This window comes from Durio zibethinus, chromosome 3 (assembly GCF_047325235.1).
Source record: "Durio zibethinus cultivar Kanyao isolate XHJ-2024 chromosome 3, ASM4732523v1, whole genome shotgun sequence".
Classification (NCBI taxonomy): Eukaryota; Viridiplantae; Streptophyta; class Magnoliopsida; order Malvales; family Malvaceae; genus Durio; species Durio zibethinus.
This window is the reverse complement of record NC_143164.1, coordinates 36,568,083-36,592,965: the sequence shown is the minus strand read 5'-3', so window position 1 is coordinate 36,592,965 and position 24,883 is coordinate 36,568,083. Positions and strand designations below refer to the sequence as shown.

The 24,883-nt window shown below is 31.1% G+C and overlaps 2 protein-coding genes and 1 pseudogene across 6 annotated transcripts; all 3 read left to right on the top strand.

The window, feature by feature from the left end:
• Nucleotides 1-9,297: 9,297 nt before the first annotated feature.
• On the top strand, nucleotides 9,298-12,372 carry LOC111283692 (probably inactive leucine-rich repeat receptor-like protein kinase At5g48380). The gene is made up of 3 exons (XM_089758750.1): nucleotides 9,298-9,677; nucleotides 9,992-10,963; nucleotides 11,096-12,372. The coding sequence occupies exons 2-3, from the start codon at nucleotides 10,424-10,426 to the stop codon at nucleotides 12,104-12,106; spliced, it is 1,551 nt and encodes a 516-aa protein (XP_089614876.1). The 5' UTR covers nucleotides 9,298-9,677; nucleotides 9,992-10,423; the 3' UTR covers nucleotides 12,107-12,372.
• Nucleotides 12,373-15,608: 3,236 nt separating this feature from the next.
• LOC111283378 (FRIGIDA-like protein 3) lies at nucleotides 15,609-19,768 on the top strand. Of its 4 annotated transcripts, XM_022871887.2 has the most exons (5): nucleotides 15,609-15,763; nucleotides 15,999-16,077; nucleotides 16,847-17,907; nucleotides 18,558-18,730; nucleotides 19,154-19,768. In XM_022871887.2, the coding sequence occupies exons 3-5, from the start codon at nucleotides 16,857-16,859 to the stop codon at nucleotides 19,574-19,576; spliced, it is 1,647 nt and encodes a 548-aa protein (XP_022727622.2). In that variant the 5' UTR covers nucleotides 15,609-15,763; nucleotides 15,999-16,077; nucleotides 16,847-16,856; the 3' UTR covers nucleotides 19,577-19,768. The 4 variants fall into 4 exon arrangements, with proteins under 4 accessions (XP_022727622.2, XP_022727623.2, XP_022727621.2 ...); XM_022871888.2 differs by lacking the exon at nucleotides 15,999-16,077 and having other exon boundaries at nucleotides 19,160-19,768; XM_022871886.2 differs by lacking the exon at nucleotides 15,999-16,077.
• Nucleotides 19,769-20,718: 950 nt separating this feature from the next.
• LOC111283380 (ubiquitin-like-conjugating enzyme ATG10) lies at nucleotides 20,719-24,513 on the top strand (annotated as a pseudogene). The gene is made up of 7 exons (XR_016341070.1): nucleotides 20,719-21,394; nucleotides 21,495-21,682; nucleotides 22,244-22,294; nucleotides 22,387-22,476; nucleotides 22,624-22,722; nucleotides 23,822-23,917; nucleotides 24,241-24,513. The product of XR_016341070.1 is annotated as a ubiquitin-like-conjugating enzyme ATG10 (transcript).
• Nucleotides 24,514-24,883: the final 370 nt, after the last annotated feature.

Here is a 24,883-nt window from a genome sequence, read left to right as displayed (position 1 = left end):
AAAAATTTTAAAATAGATTAAAAATTTTTAAAAAAATCTAACAGCCTCAATGAGTGGCCACTAAAATATAAAATCAAAGAATTTTTTTTTTATATAAAAACATTTATTGAGATTTAAATTATAGAAGTGAAAAAGATAAAATTTTGGGTCTCAATTTATAAAAACTCCAATTTGTTTGTTACTTGTGAATCGGTTCACATGTCTATCAAGCGCGTGGAAGCACCACGGCAGGGTTGAAAAATGTTTTCCATGAATTGGACGACTGAAGTATCAATCTTTGACACGCCTTTCCTAATCCTATTGCTTTCCTTTTCTTAATTTTCTTTTACCAAACAAAAAAAATATGAATTTCGTTTTTATTTAGCGGCAAAAAATTTTAAGCTTTATTCATTACATATATTTTTTAATCAATTCAAATAAATTTATTAACAGCATGAGTGAAATGACATCTTTAAAATGATACATGTTTAAACCATTTTAAGGGGTTCATGAATCATACAAAATTAATTCCATTAAATTTTTCAAAAAAAAAAACATACATTTTCTCTTAAAACCGATACATTTTGAAAAATTACATCCATTAATTACATATGACAACTCTCCATTTTCAGCATGATACGTATTTGAATCAGCCATAATAGTAAAAAATACAGGTGTGTGCCATACAAAGCCCAAATTGACGCGTTCCACTCACACGATTGCTTCTTGTGGTTCAACCAATTACATAGCTCGCTAAAGAACAATCATTTCGTTTCAGAATGACATGTCACAAACCAGGTTCATCGAGATCACTTGTTTCGCCTCACAAAGACACCTCAACAAAATTGCTCACCAACGACGCTCTTTTAGCCTTACAAGAAAGACATCACACCACAATTAGCTTGCCAAGCTAAACTTGTATCTTCACCAAAAGATTTTTTTTTTTTTTAAGCTTTGGATAATAGTATGAAGGTAGTAAATTTATAACTCCCATTAGACTTTTAGGGCAATTGTTATGCCTATTTACATAGTGAAAGCTAGTATTCACTTACTTGGTTAAAGCCTGGACAATAGGATCAAATTCTTGGGTAGCTCAGATAGTGCACGTCCAAGTTACTACATCATCGATACCTAAAAAAATGGCTCACCCCTCATCAAGAGAAAAACTCACCCAATATCTCACTAACGTCTTATTAAGATATCACATCAAAATTAAACATTTAACCTCTAGCTTACTTAAGATAATTAAATACGACTCATGACTGTCTAAGATCATTAAATACGATTTACAATAGACTCATTTCGAATTTCATGTATGCTTTCCATCAATCGTCAATTATCCTAATCAAATCATCGTCCATTATCTCATACATAAGGTAATGAGGAAGCTTAAGTGCATAAAACAATCCATATACTTCACATTTAACCTTTCACTCCATTGAAGTTTCCTGCACACACCTTTACCTTTTTCCTTATCCTTCTTCAGACACCTTATTGACTTAGGCTTCATTTGGCATCAACTGGACCTCTAGTGGGAGGCCAGTTGTTATAAAAATTCGTGTCAACTAAGCCTCACGCCCATTGGATGTCTAACATCCAGTGCGTTTTATGGCTTTTAGCCACTTATGAGTAAACCTTTAGTAGCCAACTAGTTTTTTTTTTATTTTATTTCATTTTTACCTTTTAAATTATATTATAATTAGTAAAATATCTTTTCTTAATAATTTTGCTAAATGCTCAAATCAAGATCAAACGTTTGGGTGAGAGCTCGATACATGACCAAACATTTTAATTAATATAAATAAGGATCAAACGTTATTGACTTATAATAATGTAAGATTTATTTTTAAAAAAATGAGATGTACATGTTACGTGCTATTAAAACACGTAAAAAAAATAGGAATCAACTGATTAGACAAATTCATGCTGATTTGGATTTTTTTATTAGTATTTTGGAAAAAAAAAAGAACTGAAAAGATTTTTAGGGGAAAAAAAACTTGCATTTAACCCAAATCAGAAAAGTTAAAAAATTTCAAACCCAAAGCAGATTGTCCTTAACCCCAAAGCAGATTGTCCTTAATCCTAATCACCCAGAGAAGTTTAGTCCGATCACTGATTTAATTTTATTTGTTAATTTCTGTGAGGTAAATATTTTTTTAAACCCTATTTTAGGCTAACCAATGTTCAGTTCAATCAATTATACTTTAAAAATTGATTATGTCTAAGGTTCAATCTTTGGGCTCCAGAAATTTAGAAAGGTAGTTGTTATTTTTCTGTTAAATTTGTGTAAAGTGAATAATATGATGAATAATATGTACGCATATTTTGGGTTTTGTTGTTTTTCATAGTTAGCCATTTTATGGTTTAGATTTTTTGTTGTTCTTCAAAATTAGGCATATTCTAGTTTAGGATTTTTTGTAGTTATTTATTCTTAGGCATATTCTGATTTATGGTTTTCTGTCGTTGTTTTTAATTGCTCAAATTTATATATAAGGTTTTCTGTTGTTGTTCTTAATTGGTCAAAATTATAGTTAGGATTTTCTGCTATTATTTTTAATTGCTCGAAATTATAATTAGGGATTTCTACTATTGTTCTTAATTGCTCCAATATAGAGTTAGGATTTTTTGTTGTTTAGGCATATTCCGATATGTGGTTGATCGCAATTGTTTAATTGTTTATATAGTCTTTTGATTCTTTCTCATCACTTAGGCCTCTACTAGTGCTAGCATAAGACTATTGCCTTAATTTATAACATAAGTGAAGCCAATTAATTAGCATAAAAAATAAATGTTATTTCATAAAAAATTAAAAAAAAAATTCATGACAGCTAGGATTATAAAATAAGGTTAAATTTAGGATTGAAAATACTTACCACATAAATTTTGTTTAGTAATTAAGATGTTGTGTCAAAAGGTTAGAATTAAATCTTCCCCTCATTCCTTGACCAAAAAAATTCTAAGAATATACACCAAAAACCTAACTTTCAAGACATCTCCTAAAATTTTAGCTAAGCCTAATATAATTGTCAACTATAGCAATTCAAAAACAAAATTAAGATAAAGATAATCATAGAACCAGCCACAAAATCACCAAAAAAATAATCAAGCTTAAGTATAAGTATGATCACAACTTCAAGTCCGCTTTATAAATTATCTTTTCAAAAATATTACAAAATAACAGCATCAAGTCAATCATGTAAATTCCAATTCTAAGAACAAAATAACACAAGAAAAACATGCTAAATTTTGTAGCCAGGATGTGCACATAAAAAACCTATTGTAAAAGAAAATTGTATTTCAAAGAAAAACCTTTGGTTATAATAAAGTAAAAGCTTATAACAAAAATTAGATAACAATTTAAGGGACATGCACACTTAAATTATTGTAATTTTCATTGTCAAGGATTTAGGGTTTCTTATAATACTTATAGCATAAATTTTTGCTGAAAATGATTCTTATAGTACTTATCAACTATTGTTGCTAGAATTTAAGATTTATTGTGACATAATTTAATTTTTTTAGTTTTGCAATATGAGTTTTGATTATTGTATTCTACGATTTCACTATCTTGGGGCTTTTGTTGGTAATACTCATAATCTAATATATATAAATGAGATATTAGAGGAATTGATAATTTATCCTGATAAGATATCTTACTTTGAGTTGTTAAACATTTGTAATAAGACTGGATATATGAATATTAGTGAGATATTGTATTTAAAACCTAGAAAAACACTAGTTGATGGCTTGATGGTAGTAAAAAATGATAGAAACACTCTTGATATGATTAGGTATATGATAAATCTAGGTGTAGGTGATGTTATATAGTACATGGTATAGATGAAGCTATTTTAGCTCCTGAACTGTTAACAAAACTTGAAGTGAAAGATGTAGCTGAGGTATTAGGGAATGAAAGGGTAGAACATCTACATGTAATTGATGTAATAAGGAATGAAAGAGTAGAAAATCAACATGTATATGAGGCAGTAAGGAATGAAATGATAGAAATTGAAGAGGTGATTGAGAAAGAAAGGTTAGAGAATAAAAATGTAGCTGAGGTAGCAAAGGTAAGAATTGAAGATGATGTTAAGGTAGCATGGGTAGGAAATGAAAATGTGGTTGGGATAAAAAAGGCAGTAAAGGTAAAAATAAAGATGTGGCTAAGGTAGAAGTTGAAGATACAGCTGATAGAAATAGCAGTAAAGGGATGACTTTAGGATGAAATTAGATTCAACCTCATGAGTTAATGAAAATGCTGATAAGGGATATCAGAGTGAGTACTATGACTCTGATAAGTATGGTGAATCTATTAATGATGAGGATAAAATGGTTGATATTGCTACTATGATGAAAAGTAAGTTCCTAGTGTATGATCCCAATGTAAAAATCTCTTACATTGAGTTAGGTATATTGTTTGAAAATTCAAAATAATTTAAGTATACTGTGTCCGTACTGTCTATTAGGACAAATAGAGGTATCATTTAGGTAAAAAATCATAAGAATTTTGTTAAAGGTAAGTGCACTGTAAAATAATGTCATTAGGTAATTTATGCAGCATATGACAAAAAGTTACAATCATATCAAGTGAAAACTTACAATAACAATCATAAATGCAATAAGGTTTTCAAAAACCCAAGGACAAGTCAAGTTGTTTTGGCTGAGTTGTACATAAACAAATTTATAAAGGATCATTTTTATTAAGAATGCAAAAGTGCAAGAGTTAGTTAGGAAAGAGTTTGATATATGAGTGAATATTACCATGATAAGAAGAGCTAAAAAAGATGTGATTGATAAAGTTATTACCAATTATAAAGATGAGTTTGAACTTTTATGAAATTATGCCGATGTGATAAAAAAATTAATGAAGGAAGCATAATAAAGATGCAAGTTCATAAGCCATTGTCAAGTTTTCCACCTGTATTTTAAAGGTATTACATATGTTTCGAGACACTTAAAAAAGGTTTAAAGAGTGGTTGCAGGCTTTTTTTGGGACTAGATGGCTGTTAGTTTAAAAGTTTGATAAATGGTGAGTTGTTATATGCTATTAATAGAGATAGAAATAATCAAATGTTTCCAGTGGCTTGGGCATTGGTGGAAGTAAAATGCACAACTTTATGGAAATAGTTTCTTGATTTGTTAAAATTAGACTTGGTGTTTTTGGAAAATGGTATAAGATGGATAATCATAATAGATTAATAACAAGTAAATATTTATATGCTAATTTAAATTAAATTATATACTGAATACTTTAACTAATTATTAATTATCTTTAGATGTACTAAATTATTGAAATTAAATTAAATTATGTACTGAATACTTTAACTAATTAAATGGTGTAGGGCTTTAATAATGTAATTACAAAATTGCTTTTAGATGCTGAACATAGATTTTGTGCTAGGCATGTATATGTTAATTGGGCTAAAAGGGGACATAGAGGTGAGGAGACAAAAAAAGCTTTTTGGACAATTGCTAAGTCTTTAATAGTCAGACAATTTTAAGAAAACATGAGAAAATTGTAAGAAAAAAATGAAATTACAGTTGTAAATTTAATAAAAGCCCCACCACAACAATGGTGTAGAACTTTCTTCAACATAGATTCTAGATGTAAGTTGGTTGACAACAACTTATGTGAAGCATTCAATAGAACATTGCTAGAACATTGCTAGATGTAAGGAAAAAATTAGTGATTTCTTTATTTGAAGATATAAGAAGGTCTTTGATGGTAAGAACTGAAAAAAAAGAAAAAAAAATGCTCTAAATGGAAAGGTATGATTGGTCTTAACGTTGTAAAAATGATAAAAAATACAGGTATATCATCACAATGTGTAGCCATATTTAATAGATATGGTGAATATGAAATAGATGTGGGTATAGATAGGTTCATTATCCAGCTTGATAAGAAAACATGTAGTTGTAGAATGTATAAACTTTTTGGTATCCCATGTGCACATGTCATATGTGCAATTAAAGATCTATGAAAATATTAAAGATTTTGTGTCTAGTTAGTATTATAAGGAGGTATATCTATAATTTTATAGTAATGTTTTACAACCTATGTTGGGAGAAAGGTTTGAGCCAAACCAAGGACAGAAGATAATATTTTACCCCCACAGTTCAAGAAAATGCCAAGCATGCCTAAAACCAATAAAAAAAAATGATCATGATGAGCCCATAAAAAAAAACCCAACAATTAAATAAATTTCTCTAAGAAGGGCATGATAATGACATGTAAATTATGTCATCAACTAGGCCACAACAAAAAAGGTTGTCCTGTGGTAGGCAATTTGATAATTTTATTCTATTTTATTTTTATTTATTATTACAAATATTGTACTATTATGGATCATCTATTGTTAAAGTGTCTTAACCCATCAACTCAATTTTATTATTCTGTTTATGATAAAAAGATGATCATGTGCTTAGATTTGGAAACTAAAATATGAAGCAAGGTGCATCAAGTACTATAGATCATATTGAAGCTGAACACGATCCAAGCAACCATGTTATTGCTGCAATTACTGCTTATGGTGTTTCTACATAAGCTTTTGCTTCTACATCCAATTTTGGTTGCGCATTTGCATCTGCTTCTACTAATATCAATGGTTTTGCATCTGTAATTGCAACTACAACTACAATTGCAACTGCATCTACACAAACCCTAAATCTAGTTTCAAATTTAGCTTCAACAAATCCAGTTTCAAATCTAGTTTCCATTCCAGTTTTAACTCAAACTTCAAATCTAGTTTCAGATCCAGTTTTCATTCCAGTTTCAACAAAAATTTCAAATTTAGTCAATGTTGTTGCTTTGTTGATATTGAAAATGCAAAATTGAAATTCAAAAGGCTAATAAAATTTATTGAAAGATGTTTTATAGATAAAGATGATAGACTTTATGAGATGACTGGTGGAAAAATAAGTCTCTTATCAAAGTCTAACTTTGTTATAACAACTAATGAAAAGAGAGCAATTTTAGCAAATAGCATTGAAAGTCACAATGACAAACACACAGTTGAAGTTGCCACCAGAAGTAAGACAAAATGTATATATAAACTTAAAATCAAAGAGATAAATCTTAAATATGAGTGATTTTTTATCAAACATATATATATTTTATTTTATTTCCTTAAATATTACCTATTATAACTTGATAAATGTTATTCAATAGCCTGGATTGAGAAGTGAGAAAGTAATAATAGTTGAGACAAGTAGAAGTAAGAAGAAGGTTGTTGAGGATGTAATTGGTACTTAAGAAAGTCAAGTTTTTTTCTTTTAAAAGAAATATGAAGAAACAATAAATATGAGAAATTGATGTTCTATTCTATTGATTGTTATTGCTAGCTACTAATAATAATTATTTGTTTCTTGTTAATGTTGTAAGAATACTTTCTATTCACCTTCTGTTGGTTGAATGTTTTCTACACTGAATGTTATGTAAGAACACTTTCTGTTGACATTCATCAGATTACTTTGTTATAAGATTACTTCTATTATTATAATACCTCATATTACTTTCTAGTTGTATATTGCAAGTGAATAAATTGCATTAAACCACATTTTCATAGCTAACAACATAAAGCAACAGAATTCATAACTTATAACATTGATTTAATTGCCATTGACGTAATAAGAATTTTAACAAATATTTATAGACCTTATAACAATCTTAACCCATTATCAAGCATACAAGTTAAGTTTTTAAAATTTTTTTGGCATTGAAAAAGATTATACAAAACACAAGTATAAAAAAAATAAGATAAGCCAAATTATTTTCTAATTGCCATCTCAACCATATACACCACCAGTAATTTTATTACTTTCTTTCAATTTTACCCTAAAAAAACTAACTTCTTTCCCTAATTGCATATTCTCTGCAATAACAGCAACTTCACCAACATTTTTATTTTAACTTTAAAACTTCATATTTCAAACTTTGAACATGACTATATAAAAATTTTTCTCTTTTTTTTTTTTTCAGTTCCAGAATAATATCTTTTGCTTTTTCAAAAATTTTAGGATCATACCATAAATGAAATCCATAAACAGTACCCTACAATCACAAATAAAAAATTAACAAATAAATTCCAACAATCACACAAAAAATATAAAAAAAATACTAGCAATAACACCAAATAAATACCAGTAAATTAATCGAATAATGTGGGTATGCATAAAATCTTCTACCATGATTGCTATTCATCAGTGAAGTTTACCTAGCTATTTTCATATTGCAGTAATAAAAAATGGGTTCTCTTTCAAAGTCTCATTCTACATGGTAACTAGCTGAAATTAACTTATACGTATTTATATCATAAAACTCTCTTCTAGAAACCTTGCAATTTTAATATTTTGAAGAACACATTAAGAGAAAATCAGAGTATGAGAAAAGCCCAAAATTTATACTAACCTTGAAGTAACGTTACTAGATGAATTGATATTTGAAGAAGATATTGTGTGCAAATATTATTTCAATAGAAATTTTTTTCAATTTATGATGAAAAACACGAAGAAATGAGGAGAATACTTGCTTAAAAATAAAAAAAACCCTAAGCTGAAGCTCTTTTGCATTATTACAAATAGAAATGATAAAGAAGAACAGGCTAAAAACAGAGTAAGCTTAGAAAAATAGTCAAAATCTTAACTAGGCTGTAGTTACATGTGGATAAGTTAATTCCACATTATATTTCATATCATATTTGTCTGTGATAGCTTTTACACATGGGTAATTTAATGGTGTGTAACATACACATTCTATTATTTGTTGAAATAAATTTTACATTGTTATAAGTTGATAGCGTTTGATCTTTACTTATATGAATTAAAAAGTTTGATCATAAATTAAGTAACAACCTAAACGTTTTATCTTAATTTGTGCATTTAGCCTAATAATTTTTCTTTTTTCATTATTTTTCCAATTTTATTTTTTGTTTAAAAATAATAAATAATTTTATTAATTTAATGTAATAAAAATATTATTTGATATATTATTATTTTTATTAATTTTTAATTATTTATCAATAAATATAAAAATAATTTTATATTATTTATTAATTTTATAAATATTAAATCATATAAAATTTTTATTATATATAATTTTTATTTTAATATTTTTATTAATCATTTTTTATTTTCACTACAATTTACCTCATCACTACAATTATTTTTATATCCAAATAAATATTTTATTACTAATTTTAATCTTATCACTATAATAATTAATTTTAATATTATCAAAATTAATCTGTCCATTTATCTAAATATTCGTACGAATAAGAAAACAACTCCAGCGCATCCTCACTGTATTTTCTGAGTGCATGTCCAAGCCTTACAATCCTCACCAACCTCATATCAACTGGCTCTGGTTAAAGGCACAAAAATACCATCAACAGAACTTAAATTAGGCATTCCTCGTTTGACCCGATCATTCCCTCCAAAAAAAAAAAAATTCAATCTTTTGTTCCTACTGTTTAACACCTATCTCACTCCATTTTTTTTACTTTAAAGCGTCTAATTTGTGTTCTGAATTATGCTTTGGAATATTGAAACCATGATGTAGACTTTGCCTACTCTTTTCTTTTTCCTTTATGTTGGGGGTCTTCTCTCTTAGTTTCTCTATGGCAAAGAAGGATGCTTCCTTGCAGTTTTCAATACCCTTTTGCGAGTTCTTTAATCTTCTTCACTTAAAACTTGAGAAATCTGAGGTGAGTCTTTGAATTTTTGCCACAAACTTCCATTTTTTTTTCCTTTTCTGGGTTTTGTTGATATTCTCTTATATTGATCAGAATCTAAGTCAAGTATTCAACTTCAACTGTTTTGCTCAAGTTTCTCTGCGTAAAGTTTCAATCGTTTGTGTTAGTCTTTGTGAATTTGGTGGTTTATCAGCTCAATTATTGTTCTCTCTGCTCTTTTTTTTTTTTTTTAGTTTTTATTTTTGGTGTCTTTGGATATTTATGAAAGGTGAATTTTATTTTATTTTTCCTTTTCTCTCTTTTTTTTTTTTTTAAACTTGTTTCAGGATTAAATGTTAGAGAACTATGGTTTAGTGGATTTGGCATTTAGTCTCTGTTAAGCTGTTGCTAGCCATAAAAGTGGGTTTTCTATAATCCACCATATCAGTTTCCATTTGAGGGATTTCTTCATGATCATGGTGTTGCATAGCCGAGTTTTTGCTGTTCTTGTCAGTGTTTTCGTGTGGTTATTACTTGGCTGTAGTTTGAGCTATGCTACTCCGGATGATATTGATTGCTTGAAGAGCATCAAAGGTTCACTTGAGGACCCCTTTAACTACTTATATTCTTGGAATTTCAACAACAATACTGAAGGATTTATTTGTAGATTTACCGGGGTGGAATGTTGGCACCCGGATGAGAATAGGGTTCTGAATATCAGGCTTTCAGATATGGGACTCAAGGGCTAGTTTCCTCAAGGAATCATAAAATGCAAAAGTATGACTGGCTTGGATCTTTCAAGCAACAAATTCTACGGAAGTATTCCATCTAATATCTCTAAACTTCTCCCGTATGTTACATCCCTTGATCTGTCATTTAATAATTTCTCTGGACATATCTCAGCAAGCCTCGCAAATTGTAGTTTCATAAACATTTTGAAACTTGATCATAACAAGTTGACGGGTCAGATTCCTGCAGAACTCATTTTGCTCAGTAGGATGAAAACATTTAGTGTATCTGATAATCTCTTGACCGGGCCAATTCCAAGTTTTCTGGCTTCATCATCAGTCGACAATTTTGCAAATAATCTAGGGCTGTGTGGGAAGCCTTTGGAACCGTGTCAGTCGACTTCAACTTCAAAGGGCACTAAAAGTGGAGTTATTGCTTGGGCTGCTGTTGGTGGGGTGACATTTGCTACTGTATGTGTTGCTATGGGTATGTTCTTCTATTTCCGTAAATTATCTGTCATGAGGAAGAAGGATGATGATCCAGAAGGAAACGAATGGGCTAAGAGCTTAAAGGCAGCTAAAGGCATTAAGGCAAGCTAATTTAATATATTCATACCAGATTGGAGCTAATACTCTTCTTTATTTTATGAAACTGCAATTAGTTATTTTTTTCTTTGATTATGGTTTTATCTGTGATGTACTTATAAGGTTATGTCATGTCAGGTTTCCATGTTTGAAAAGTCAGTTTCTAAAATGAGATTAAATGATCTTTTGAAGGCCACTAACAGTTTCAGCAAAAATAATATCATTGGGTCAGGAAGAACGGGGACCACTTACAAAGGAGTCCTTGAAGATGGTACCTTACTAATGGTTGAGAGGTTACTGGATTCTCAACACTCTGACAAAGAGTTTGCTTCTGAGATGGCTACTCTGGGAAAAGTGAAAGACCGTAGCTTAGTTCCCTTTTTAGGTTTCTGCATGGCGAAGAAGGAGAGGCTTTTAGTTTACAAATACATGGCAAATGGTACCCTGAATGATAATTTGCATGGTAAGAAATCTATGGAGTGGTCATTAAGGCTTAAAATTGGTATAGGGGCTGCCAAAGGATTCGCATGGCTCCACCACAACTGCAATCCTCCTTTAATTCATCGAAATTTAAGCCCTAATTGTATCTTACTAGATGCGGATTTTGAGCCCAAAATATCTAATCTTGGTCTTGCTAGGTTCATGAACCCGATGGATACACATCTGTGCACCTTTGTGGATGGTGAGTTTGGAGATTTAGGTTATGTTGCCCCTGAATATATCAGAACTCTGGTGGCCACTCCCAATGGAAATGTCTACAGCTTTGGAATTGTCCTTCTTGAGTTGGTAACTGGTGAGAGGCCTACCGATGTAGCCAAAGCTCCTGAGAGCTTCAATGGAAATCTGGTAGAATGGATTACGCAGCTATCAAACGATGGAAAACTTCAAAAAGCTATTGATCCATCCTTTGTTGGGAAGGGTGTCGATAATGAACTTTTCCAAGTTCTGAAAGTTGCATGTAATTGTGTATTGCCACCTCCCGAGGAGAGGCCTACAATGTTTGAAGTCTACCAGCTTTTAAGAGCTATTGGCTGGCGATACAATTTCACCGCTGAGGATGAAGTTTTGATGCCTTCAGATATTGATGCCTTCAGATATCTTGATGAAATTTTAAGAGCTATTGTTGCTCGAGAAGTCACCGAGACTTAGTGAAGAGATATGTGATATGGTGAGTCGTTCATCTTGGCACAGTGCATGTGTTAAGTATTTATTCTTGTCCATGTTTAAATAAAGATTAATGTTATCCTGAACCAAACGTGAGAATCAAATACTTACTGTTGAAGGAAAATATGTGGATTCCTTAAACCAAATGTACGTATAGTTTTTAAGCATCTAAGCTTTCCATCTTTTATTACTTGGTAGAATCCTTAGATTCATTGGTATGATATTTTATGTCCCAAGGCTTTTTCCCTAAATTATTTTGCATGATTAGATTTGCATTTCAAACCAATCGAATGGTACATGTGATTTACCATGTGATGTAAGTTAGATCAATTTATAATTGTGGGATTTCTGTTTTCTTGATCCATTAATTTGATGTTATATTATATTTTCTTCTTCTTTTGCTAATTTTAGGAATCCTAAGTATCTTTACTGCTCTTTTTTGTGGCATAAATTGCTTGGTTCATTTCCATTTATTTAATATATAGCAATGCAGATTATCATCTGGATGTAATTTGTCTCGTTATGATAAATTAAAAAAAAAAAACCGGACGAAATAAATGTATGTTATGGTTCAAAAAAATTCAAAAAATTTAGTTACTTGAATCTAGATAACAAAAAAGATAAAAATAAAAAACATATTATTTTTCCTAATATTCTCTTTCTTACTTTCATTAGTTTTTCTTTCCACCAATCTAATGTAACTTGTACAAGTAACAAGAAGCAAAGCATGTTTCTTTAGAAATAAATATATATATAAATTTAAAATTTAATTTGATTGATTTATATAATTATTTAAAAAAATAATATTTGATATATATATTTTTTGTATTTTCAAGGTATCTAAGTATTTTATACAAAAAAAAGTGTGGGAACATCACGTTTAAGGGTGTAATCGAATCGAGTTAAGCCGAATAGTGAGAAGCTCGAGTTTGAGCTCGACTCACAATTCAGGGCTCGATATTCGGCTCGAGTTCGATCGAATTTTATTTTTCAAGCTCGAGCTCGATTCGTGATCGAATTCGAGCTACTCGAATTCGTTCGATTAAGCTCGATTAATATATAAAAATAAACTCAATTTGTATACTCGACAAGAGTTCAATTATTCATGCTCGAACTCAAACTCGGACTCGAAATATTTTATTAATTAAAATAATAAAAATATATTTAAATATAAAAACTCGATTAGGCTCGCGAGTTACTCGAGTCGGATATAAGAATACTCGAATTTGACTCGATCGATAAGTCGAGTTACTCGAGTTCGAACTCGACTCGATAATAATCGAATCAAATTCGAGTTTTTTTCGAATCGAATCCGAGTAACTTGCGAGTACTAATGTATCATTTACACCCTTACATCACGCTTAGAGGTGTAATCGAGTCGAGTCAAGCCGAATAGTGAGAAGCTCGAGCTCGACTCACAATTCGGGGCTCGATACTCGGCTCGAGCTCGATCGAGTTTTATTTTTCAAGCTCGAGCTCGATTCGTGATCGAATTCGAGCTACTCGAGCTCGTTCAATTAAGCTTGATTAATATATAAAAATAAGCTCGATTCGTATACTCGATAAGAGTTCGATTATTCATACTCAAACTCAAACTCGAAATATTTTATTAATTAAAATAATAAAAATATATTTAAATATAAAAGCTCGATTAGGTTCGCGAGCTACTCGAGTCGGATATAAAAATACTCGAATTCGACTTGATCGATAAGTCGAGTTACTCGAGCTCGAACTCGACTCGATAATAATCGAACCGAATTCGAATTTTCTTCGAATCGAACCTGAATAACTTGTGAATACTAATGTATCATTTACATCTCTAATCACGCTCCACTCTTTCGGCTTTTTAAAAGCAGTGGCAATAGTAGTATAAAGGACAAATTAAGCGACAGTAATGCATAAGATAGTAATCAATACATTAAATTTGAGTTTGAGCTTATTTAAAATTTGAGATTCAAATTTTAATTTGAATTTAATTAAATTTTATTTTTTTAATTTAGATTAAATTTAAGATAAAAATTTAATTATTTAATCTCATTTAATTAAGCTTAATTAATAAATAAATAAAAATTAATTTTTATATTCAACACTTTTACTTTGCTTTCATTGGCTCAAAGTATATACGAGACCTATAATTAATATTGAACTATCATTGGACTGGCTTGACTCAATAATGGACAAAACAAAAGCAGTAGCAAATGGGACATGATTTAAATGAATTTTTTTTTAGTGAAGTTTATGAAAATTTTAGTTAAAAATAATTTTTATAAAAATTTTAATAAAAAATTATTTTGATAAATTGATAGAGTTTAATAAAAAAATTAATAATATGTAAAAATATTAAAAATATAATTTATAATATAAATTCAACTAATACTTATTCAACAACAAAAATGATATTAAAATTTTTAATAAAAATATATACTTAAAAAGTATATAAAAATTTATTTTTTTCAAATTTTATATATTTAATTTACATAACAAAATCTAACAATTTATAAATTTTAATTTTTGATTTTGATTTTAATTTTTATTTAATCGATTTTATTAAAAATTTCAAAAAATTTTAATAAAATATTTCATTTAAATCTTTTCCAAGCAAATGAGGGTTCTGCAAGGAATTAACAAAATGGATCGTAGATCAAGATAAAATAAAAATCAATTTTACCTTATAATCTTTTGAGGGAGACTGATTTGAACTTGAGTGTAACTATGACCGAGTTACATCTTGAACTAAAATTATTTTTATTTTTAATTTTGGTAAGCATAGATAAATCATGCATTTAATGTACCTATTTCTTGAATTAACTAATTAGTTTAGACTTCATTTAAATTGTTGATGAAAAATATTTTAAAAATTGAATCTCAAAATAATATAATAATACAATAAAAATAATTTTCTATCGATCATCTAAATAAAATATTAGTAAAGTATTTAATTGACTAACATTGTTTGATTTAATTGTTATTAAATTTTGTCAAATTAAAAATTTAATTGAATGTAATTCAAAAGTTATTTGATTCAATTGTGTCACGTAATAAAATTTCGTCAAATTAAAGATTTAATTAAATCTAAATAAAAAATTAAGAATTCGATTAATTATTTTTTAATTATAATTCAAAAGGTATTTTACCTTTAAAAAAAAAATTATACCAAAGAAAAAAAGTCAAGACGTAAAGACAAATTACAATAATTTCTTATTGATTTTTTATTGGGCCAAGCCCAGCCCGCTCAGTTTAGTAATACAATGTCTCTTAACCTCAATCCAAACATGCCTTAAATCATTGTCTGACTAAAATTAAAATGTGGTATAACTTTAAGAGCACTCCTGAAGGTCACTAACACCCCACCTCCTAGACTTAACTTTACAACGAAGCGCAGACACAATTTTTTATTGTCCGACAGCAAAAACGAGAGTGCTCCATAACAACAAAGCACTAGCTTTTAAATCATGACACTTTCCTCTCTCTTTCTCTCTCTCTCTCTAGGGATTGAAGAGTTGTCGCAGCCACATATCCAAAAATCAGCCTCTTCGAAAAAAAAAAAAAAGAAAAACCCCAAAAGGGAAAAAATGGATTGATAATTCGAATCTCCATCGGATTAGGTCACTTTGTTACTCCATTTCACTTGGAATCAATCAGGTAATTTTCTCTCTCCATTGCTATTCCTTTCTTTTCCTTTCGTTCTCACTCTTCTCTCCGGATCGGTACTCTCTTTCTTTCTTTCTTTTTTCTTCAATTTTTTTTTTTTTGGTTTAAGCTTCGGGGAACCTACGTTTTGAACTATCAAATTTCGTGTTTTTACCTCTTTTAGGGTGCGCAGTGAAAATTGAAAATTGGAAATTTTAGTGTTCTGATCGTGTTCTTTGTTTTTTAGGGTTTCGGTGATTTTTGTAGTTTAGGGTTTAGGATTTGAAGCTTGTAAAATTATTTGTGAAAGCAGCTTCTTCTTTACGGTAAAATTGTACATATCTGATTTCTCTTTTTGTTGTTTTAAGTGATGTGTTCTTTTTAGGCTTTCTAGGGTTTAACTTGTGGTTTGTTTCTATTCAAGGAATAAAGGAATGCTTGCTTTGAACTAAATAATGGTGAAATTATGAGTGATAATGATAGTAATTAAATTTGGAGAGATCTTAATCTGTTTGATTGTTTTTAATGTAACTAAACTTCTTTTAAGTGGTCCTTACTAAGTTAGGCCATTTCAGAATTGGAAAATAAAGAAAGGTAGAAAAAAAGTATGGTTACTAGAAAAAAGTATGTGTTCTTTTATACAAGTGTTATCTTAGACAGATGCCAAGTGAGATATCTTTTCGGTGACTGCTAAAGAACCTATGGGTGGTTCTCTAAATATAGCTGCTGACTTTTCTTAATATCCATGTGTTCATTTTGTGATATTTTGCCCCTAGTTGTGGATAAAACTATGTAAGGCCTCTAACATTGTTGGTTTTGACTCTATTACCTTTCATCAGTATATATTGTTGTATTTGGTTATTAACTTATTACTTCTGTTCACAGGCAATGTTCAATTCTTTGAAAGAAAAAAATATGTTTATTTATGTTGAACTTTATCTTCCGTGATATTCAGTTTCTTATTTTTATGTTTCTGTTCATTTTTCTTTTTGGTTCAAAGAGAAGGACTGTGTACTGTATAAAATCTGTTTGGAAACATTCTTTCTCTCCTACTGCAGTGGGGATCTCATCCCTGCCGATGTTTTTCTCTTTCAGGGTTTATGCCATGGAAGATACACAGTCAGTTGCAACACTCATAGACTCAACAACCTCTAAGATACAGCAGCTTCAGAAAGCATTTGCTGAACTTGAAAGCCATCGTGCTATAACACTTAATCTGAAGTGGAAAGAAATTGAGGAACATTTCCATGGGCTTGAGAAGTCCTTGAAGAGACGCTTCCATGAGTTGGAAGACCAAGAAAAGGAGTTTGAGAAAAAAACAAGGAAAGATCAAGAAATGTTGCTGAAGCGTGAAGCAGCTGTTGTAGCCAAAGAACAAGCTTCATTGGCAAGGTTACAAGAAAAGAGAGATGCTGCTGTTTTTGCCATTACTAGTGCTCTAGAGAAGCATAGGAAATTATCATCTGAGGAGCCTGCTGATGTCAGCTGTGATGGAGACAGTGGTGTACTATCAGTTGAGGAGAAACCACCTGATTCTATAGCTTCTGAAAGTAACTCGGAGGACATCAAATGTTCTTTGGGGAATGGGAATTTCGAGGTGAAATCTTATCCTCAATTGGTAAAACTATGTGAGGAGATGGACTCTGAAGGACTGCACAAGTTTATATCAGATAATCGTAAGAACCTTGCTATCTTGAAGGAGGAAATTCCTTGGGCATTGAAAGCTGCAGCAAGCCCAGCCCGCTTGGTCCTGGAATCTTTGGAAGGATTTTACCTTTCAGAAGTGCCAAATGTGGATGGAAAGAAAGATTCAAATCTACTGGGTCTTAGGCGAACCTGTATCATGTTGATGGAGTGCCTTAGCATTTTGCTAAGCAACCTGGATATGGTTTCTGTTTCTGCTGTAATCTCTGAAGATATTAAGGAGCAAGCCAAGTCAATTGCTGAGGAATGGAAACCAAAGTTGGATGCTCTTGACATGGATGCTAGTAATGGTAACTCATTGGAAGCTCATGCTTTCCTGCAACTCCTTGCCACTTTTGGTATTGCTTCTGACTTCAATGAGGAAGAACTTTCAAAGTTGATACCAATGGTCTCTCGTCGTCGACAAACAGCTGATCTCTGCCGATCCCTTGGTTTGTCTGAAAAAATGCCAGGTTTGTTGGTATCAACTTACATAGTAATATTTTACAAGTTATTTATGTAGAATATTTGTTTGTGTGGAAAACTACAATGATTCCGAAAAGTGAGCTTGAATATTTCTCTACTTATCCAAGGGCTTTAAGACTTACATTCTATTCATCCATTATGTTTCTTACCATCCATGTTTGTAAAACTGATATGACTAACCATGTCAAGTGAGGCCTAGTAAATTAACTGCCTTTTCCCATTCTCCCTAACCTAGGTGACTTCAAGCCATTGGCGCCAGGAAACTCATCTTTGGTCTTAAACTGATAGGCATCTTCCTAAAGTACCTAAATGCATTTAGGTTTAGATATTTTTGAAACAATATCATTGTTGAAATGCTATTTTGGAGTTGATTGGACCATCCTGCATTTTGGAGAACCGTTGAATGACACTTTTAGCTATTTGTCCTTTGGTATCAGGTTTTTTGGAACAAAGTGAAGTAATATTAAACTATATTATTTTTCCTCCCTTGTATAGTACTACTGAAGCTCTTACAACAAGAATGAGGGATTAAACATATGGAATTGTAGAAAATCAACCATTTCTTTCATTTGTACTAGTTCTGGTTAATTTATACTTCTCTTTCTTTTATATATCTTTTCTGTTATTTATGTTTCAGGTGTAATTGAAGTTCTGGTGAATAGTGGAAGGCAGATTGATGCAGTAAACCTGGCATTTGCGTTTGGGCTTACTAAACAGTTCTCACCTGTACCTTTACTGAAATCCTACTTGAAGGAGGCAAGAAAAGCTTCTTCACCTGCCAAGCCTGGAAATGCCTCTCCCACTGCTCAGGTGTGTTCTTTACTCGACTGCTTCAAGGTGATAGGTTTGCCTAATATTGGCTGAATATATATAGGTTGACCATACCTTAACTGTATGTTTGAGGGACAAGAACTGATTTTTGTCTATGTCCACAAGGCCTTGTCTGAAGCAGATTAGACCAGCTTTCTTGCCAGTTAGCCGTTGGCTTGTGGTCTTTGTCTGATCATATAGGATGATTTGGCTAGTTAGTTCCAACTTGAATACATTTCAGCAACCTGACACTATTTTGGTTGTTAAATTGTTTAGCATCTATCTGCATGTGGCCCAGAAAGCAGCTTTGTTGTCGCAACCCTTTTTTGGCCAATTTTCTTGCAACTTGATGCATGAGAATATTTTGCCAATATTCATGCTCATGAGCCTTATGGAAAATGGCTGAAAATTTTTCTTCTGTAGTTTCAGACTGAGGTTAGTGAGCGAGAGTTGACTGCTCTAAAGGCTGTGATCAAGTGCATTGAGGAGCATAGCCTTGAGGAGCAATACCCTGTTGACCCACTTCAGAAGCGGGTTTTCCTGTTAGAGAAGGCTAAGGCGGACAAGAAGAAGGAAACCGAAGCTGCAAAGCCTCAACCCAAGAGACCTCGTGCCAATGGTGCAGGATATGGTCCACGAGTCACTAACGTAGCTGCTGACAAAACATTCTATCCTAGAGTCCCTGATAGGTACCCGCAGTACGTGTATGACAGACCCTATGTTTACCCTGGACCTGCTGACAACCACGGACCCTCACTTCTTGGATCTGCCACCTACAACTTCTCTCCTAGTCATGGGAACTACTTTGGAAACGGCTACCAGTATCAGGCTCCATATCTTCACTAATTCCCAAACATGGCTAAAAGGTGACTGTGATCCTCTCACTTTAGCTGTTAGCCTTAACCTTCCAGTTTGCAGTGTATGAATGGACTTAGTATTAAAAAAAGAACAAAAAAAAAGAAAAAAAAATTGCCTTGTTAATTTTAATCTGGTGTAAAAGATATTTTAATCCTCTAATATATGCACTCTGTTTTTGTATGTATTTTGTATTTTGTTTCTATTTTGGTATGGGTTCGCATAGGGCCATTCGAACTAGATGGCTTCATTATTCTTATCCTATGTTAGTTGTTGGCTACTTCAATGGAAAGAAGACGAGAGCTGGAAGAAGGTGAACAATCTTTGCTCGGTGCTGGGTTGCTTAGTAGGGGTTTGGATTTTGAGCTTATCACATCATCGATTGAATTTAAATGTTAATTTTTGTGAGGTTCATTTAGCTTAAATTTTTTTATGAATTTATTTTTAATCGTAATTACAATAATTTTTATTACTGTTTTTAATTTTAGCATCCGTATAAATGACCCTTAATCAGGTAGGAAAAAGTAATTGATCACTTAAGCCGGAGCCCAGACGGAGTTATGGTTGGCATGGCCAGGTCCTGCAAGAGGAACATTTATAAAAAAAAAAAAAAAAAATTACTAGTTCAATTCTCGACGGTTTCAAAAATTTTATTGTTGTTTGATGCCTCGCGAAAATGGTTTGCATCTTATAGAAAAAATATAAGTTTGGTGTCACTACTCAATGTAAAGTCGTCTAATTTCAGTTACCAAAATCTAAAAAAATTAATTTTGTTTTTGGTTAATTTGCCTTTTGTCTTTGCTAGAAATTTTTTCAGCCTTAAATCAATTGTTCATGGAGTTATTTTTAAAAATTTTATTTTGGAAAAAAAATATTAGTTTTAGGTTTACTAATTTTGATTTAACAGTAAAAAGCTCTAAAAATTATACCATTATAATTGTATTTGTACTCTTCTTTTATTCTCTATACATTTTCAGAGATGCATGAATGAATAAAGGAGAGGAAGAGTAATTCTCTTCTTGGCCTGAAAATTTTTGAAAAAGAAAATAGAGTAAATTTCTCGTACATTTCATATGGTTTGTGATTTTTCGCTTACACTTTTGGTAAAATTTTTTTTTTTTTTTTTGGTCACTGGGCCATTTTGTTATTAAAAAGAAATAATGTCAAAAATTAATTAAATTTGAGTAAAATTATAAAATTATCCTCATTTTAATTTTTTTATGATTTTTTTATTATGAAAGTGAATTATAAAATTATAAATAAAAAAAATCAAAATGTAAGCCAGAAAATATCAAACTACACCAGCAAACACAAGCATCCTCCTGATTTTGGACAAAAGAAAAAGCCAATAATTTGCTCAAATTCAACACTTTGAAGTAATGAACAAAAGTCAATATCTTAGCTTAGCAGTAAATTTGACTTTAATTACAGTTCCAAAAATTTTGAATATCAAAGGATTTAAATCCGAAAAAGCTTGACTGAAAATTATTTAATAGTTCTTAACAGTTAATTATTTTTAACTTAAATAAGCTGTAGCAACAAATTTATTTTTTTTTACTTTTTCCATTTATAAATTCTATCACTGACACAAAAAGCATACGATAATGATTAAACTCGTTTATAATTACCGGGAAAAATGGAAAACTCTGTGCCGGAAAAAGAAAAGTCAGCGTTTCCCGGAAAACTACGTTGTCGATCAAGTTAAAAGAGAAAGTTTTACTCCCGGTGAAGGGAATTTGAACCCATCACTCCCACTCAGGAACCTTCTCGATATCACCGCTCCTTTTTCCGTTCGCCAGATTCCTGGAGGTGAGTCTTCAGTTCTTATTTTGTTCATAATTACATTAAAATTTCGGGTTTTTTTTTTTGAGAAATTAATTTTGAAATACTATTTCTTATTTTATTGTAGCGTTGGAACTGTTTTGGACAGTAATCGAAGTTATGATGGATGTTTTACAATGGGATGGAACCCTGTCCGCAAAGGATTTCAGAGTTGGTGCTGTTGCTTTTGCTCAGAAATGGGAAAGTCTTAACTTTGCTTTTAATCCCTGGTCTTGGGTTCCTTGTCCTAAACATCCTTGGCTTGCTTCTCCCGAGGTTACTTTTCTCAGTCATTTTAAACCATTTTTGGTTGCAAATTCAATTATATATCTATTTATCCCCGCCCACGAGCAAACTTGAAAATCTAAAATATCAAATGATACAAAATATGAATATAATACAAAAATAGATACTGATTTAAAATTTTAATTATAATTATATATATATGAGTTTAATAAAATTAAAAAAATTATATTTAATTTTTTTAACAGTAATTATAACATGTAATTTTTTTTGTAAAATATGATATTAATATATAAATTTTAATATTTTATACTATATAAATATACGAATACAAACACATGAGTTGTCACGTCTACCCAAAAGTTTGACACTTCACTTCATGGGATATCCTTTTGAATTTGTTGTGATACAAATATTTTTTTTTTATATTGTAGTTGTATTGAAAAAAAATGGATAACAATGAAATGAATAAGACAGTATGCGGTCTACAAATTTTCACTTATTCTATTTCTATGCTTTTATCTGAGAATTTCGTGTATTTTTATCTAATCTGAACATTTGCTTTAGGATTCAACTTATTTTTAGCTTTTGCAGGAGGAAGGGTATTTGTCACTGGAAAAGATATGCATTTCTAGGCCAAGTGAGGTCCAGTCTCAGTCATTTAATGGATCATAAATATTTAACAACAAAAAATGATGTTTTCTCCTTTTTGGGTTTTCTCTTGCTGTTGGGTGCAGGAAGATGTTGATCAAACTAGTCAAACTGATCCTGGGGAAGAAGAGACCAGGTGCGCTGGAAACGAAGATGTTATTGATGATGCCACATTGGTAAATATATTTTGATTGGTTTTTCTAGTTGTTTTGCTTACATTAAGTGTAAAAAACATGTGTTACTAGGGAGTAAAGATGGACTTTCTAGTTCTATAGCCTGTTTATGATTGACTGACTTTCATAATGTTCTTGTTGTTTTTCTAGGTCCAAAGCAATCAACATGAATCACATTACTATGATTTCCATATAATATACAGTAATTCATTCAAGGTTCCATGCTATATTTCCGTGCTTACTGCAGCAGTAAGTTCACTCGGCCATTTCCTCCCTCAAGATAGCCATTATGATAGGAAATTTTGTGTCAGCTTGTGGTAGAACGTAATTGTGACATAATTTAGCTTGTTTATATCTCATATTCAAGAAACCTAAGTTGGAAGTAACTTATGCTATTTGCTTTTCCTAACTAATGATTATGATTTATTTTTTAGATCAGCATTGTGGTCAATTGCTTACATGTTAAAATTTTGCCACGCCACAGTTGAGAATTTGGCTCAAAAGTAAGTGCACATATTCCCCTGGTCAAAAAGCTAGGTTCAAATCCCTTCTTCCCCCAACTCAAAGAAAAAAGAAAAAAAATTTACGTCACTCTATGATGTTTAAAGTTTTAGATCAGACATTAGGCTGAGTGGCCAAAAGACGAAAGTGATAATGCTAATAATCGACAGTAGTATTGCAGTATGCTTTGTTCAGTGTAGCCGAAACTTTCCAAATCCTGGGATCTTGAGTCAGATGATTTTTCGCCTTAACACTTTTGGATTGTCTATGATCTGTTCCATTTTCTTCAACAAAGATTCTTATCACAGATGATAAGTGGTTCAATTATGGAAGGCTATGCACTAAAAGAATTAACCTAAGGCAAGTTTAGTTTGGCTAGAGGTGATTTGGCAACTTGAGACTACTAAAACTGCCCTAGAATAGGTGATAAGCTGAGTTAAACCGGAACTATCTGCAGTTTTACAAACATGGCACCAAACAAAGTGAAGTTCATGTAAGCATAACATACCAAATTATATTGTGGCAGGATAGATCCTGTGCTGAGGGATCCATCATATAGCAAAACTGCACATTATTGGATAACCAAAGCTGTAAGTAGCAAATAATAGATGTTTAATCAAGTGCTTTTATGTTGGGTTGTTTGGAAGGCTGTGTGGTTGGTGCTTTATGTATGTTAATACCTGGTATATATTGCTGATGGCATGCCAAGGATACAGGTTATCATGTTCTTGCTTGCTGTGCAAGTGTGAGTGTGGGTAGGTGCCTATAGGTGAAGTCTGGTTTGAAATTGTTCGATTCATTAATTATTTGAAGAGTATAACTGAATGATTTACCATACCATATACAGATGGACGACCTTTGTCATTGGATGAAATAGAAAATGAGCTTCCTGCATACTCTTCAAAGGAATTGTCAGAATCAAGATGGACATTCATAACTCGAGGTATATTTTTCCTACCTTTATTATCTCTTTTCCTTGGTTGTCTCATCCTTTTAATAAGAAGCGTTCTAAATTCCTGTTATATTCTTTCTCAATCTATCTTGCTCGAAAAACTGACATATGCTTAAGTTGATTGTTGCGAATTTTACATTGGAATGACCAAGGATAAATGTTGTTAAAGTAGAGAATCTATCAAGCGTATGACGCCGAATACCATATAAAGTAGAATTTTGCTTAAAATCAGCTGTTTGTTGTATAAGGGTACTGTACTTTATCTTTTTGAAGCATGCTATATGAAGGTCATATGTGAATATTTCCAATTGTAGGAACATCCATACTTGAACAGACCATGGTACAAATTACATCCATGTGGGACTGGTGAGTGGATGAAGTTGCTTTTCCTCAGTGATACTGCTCAGCCTAAATTTGAAGTGGTGATGGAACTATATCTTCTATCATGGTTCTCATTTGTTGGGCAAGTGGTTGGTCTTAGTATCCCTTTTAAAATGTTAAATGGCCACTGATAGTATTTGAACTATACTACACCGACAAGTTTGAATTTAATCCATATTTTTTCTTTGTCTTGAATTAGATATTAACTTTTTGGTACTGAATTAGAGATTAACTTACATCATTGATATTAAATGTTATTTGAAAATTTTCATCAAAGAAATAGTATATGTTATTCCAATGAAACTCTTAATTATCATTCTTTATATATGGTACTTTGACATAAGGGAAATGATAAATGGCTAATAAAAAAAAAAAAAAAAGAAAAGCAAAAGCTATGGGAGAGCAACTATTTGCATCCCAACTTCTTCTCAATGCATTCCAAAAATTTAATTACAAATTTAACTCTTATAAAATTATTTAAATATCCATTAATCAATTATTTTTATTTTTTCACACTTTATTTTTTCACACTCTCTTTTGAAAATTTATTTTTGAAAGTTTTTAAAGGTTTTCAGA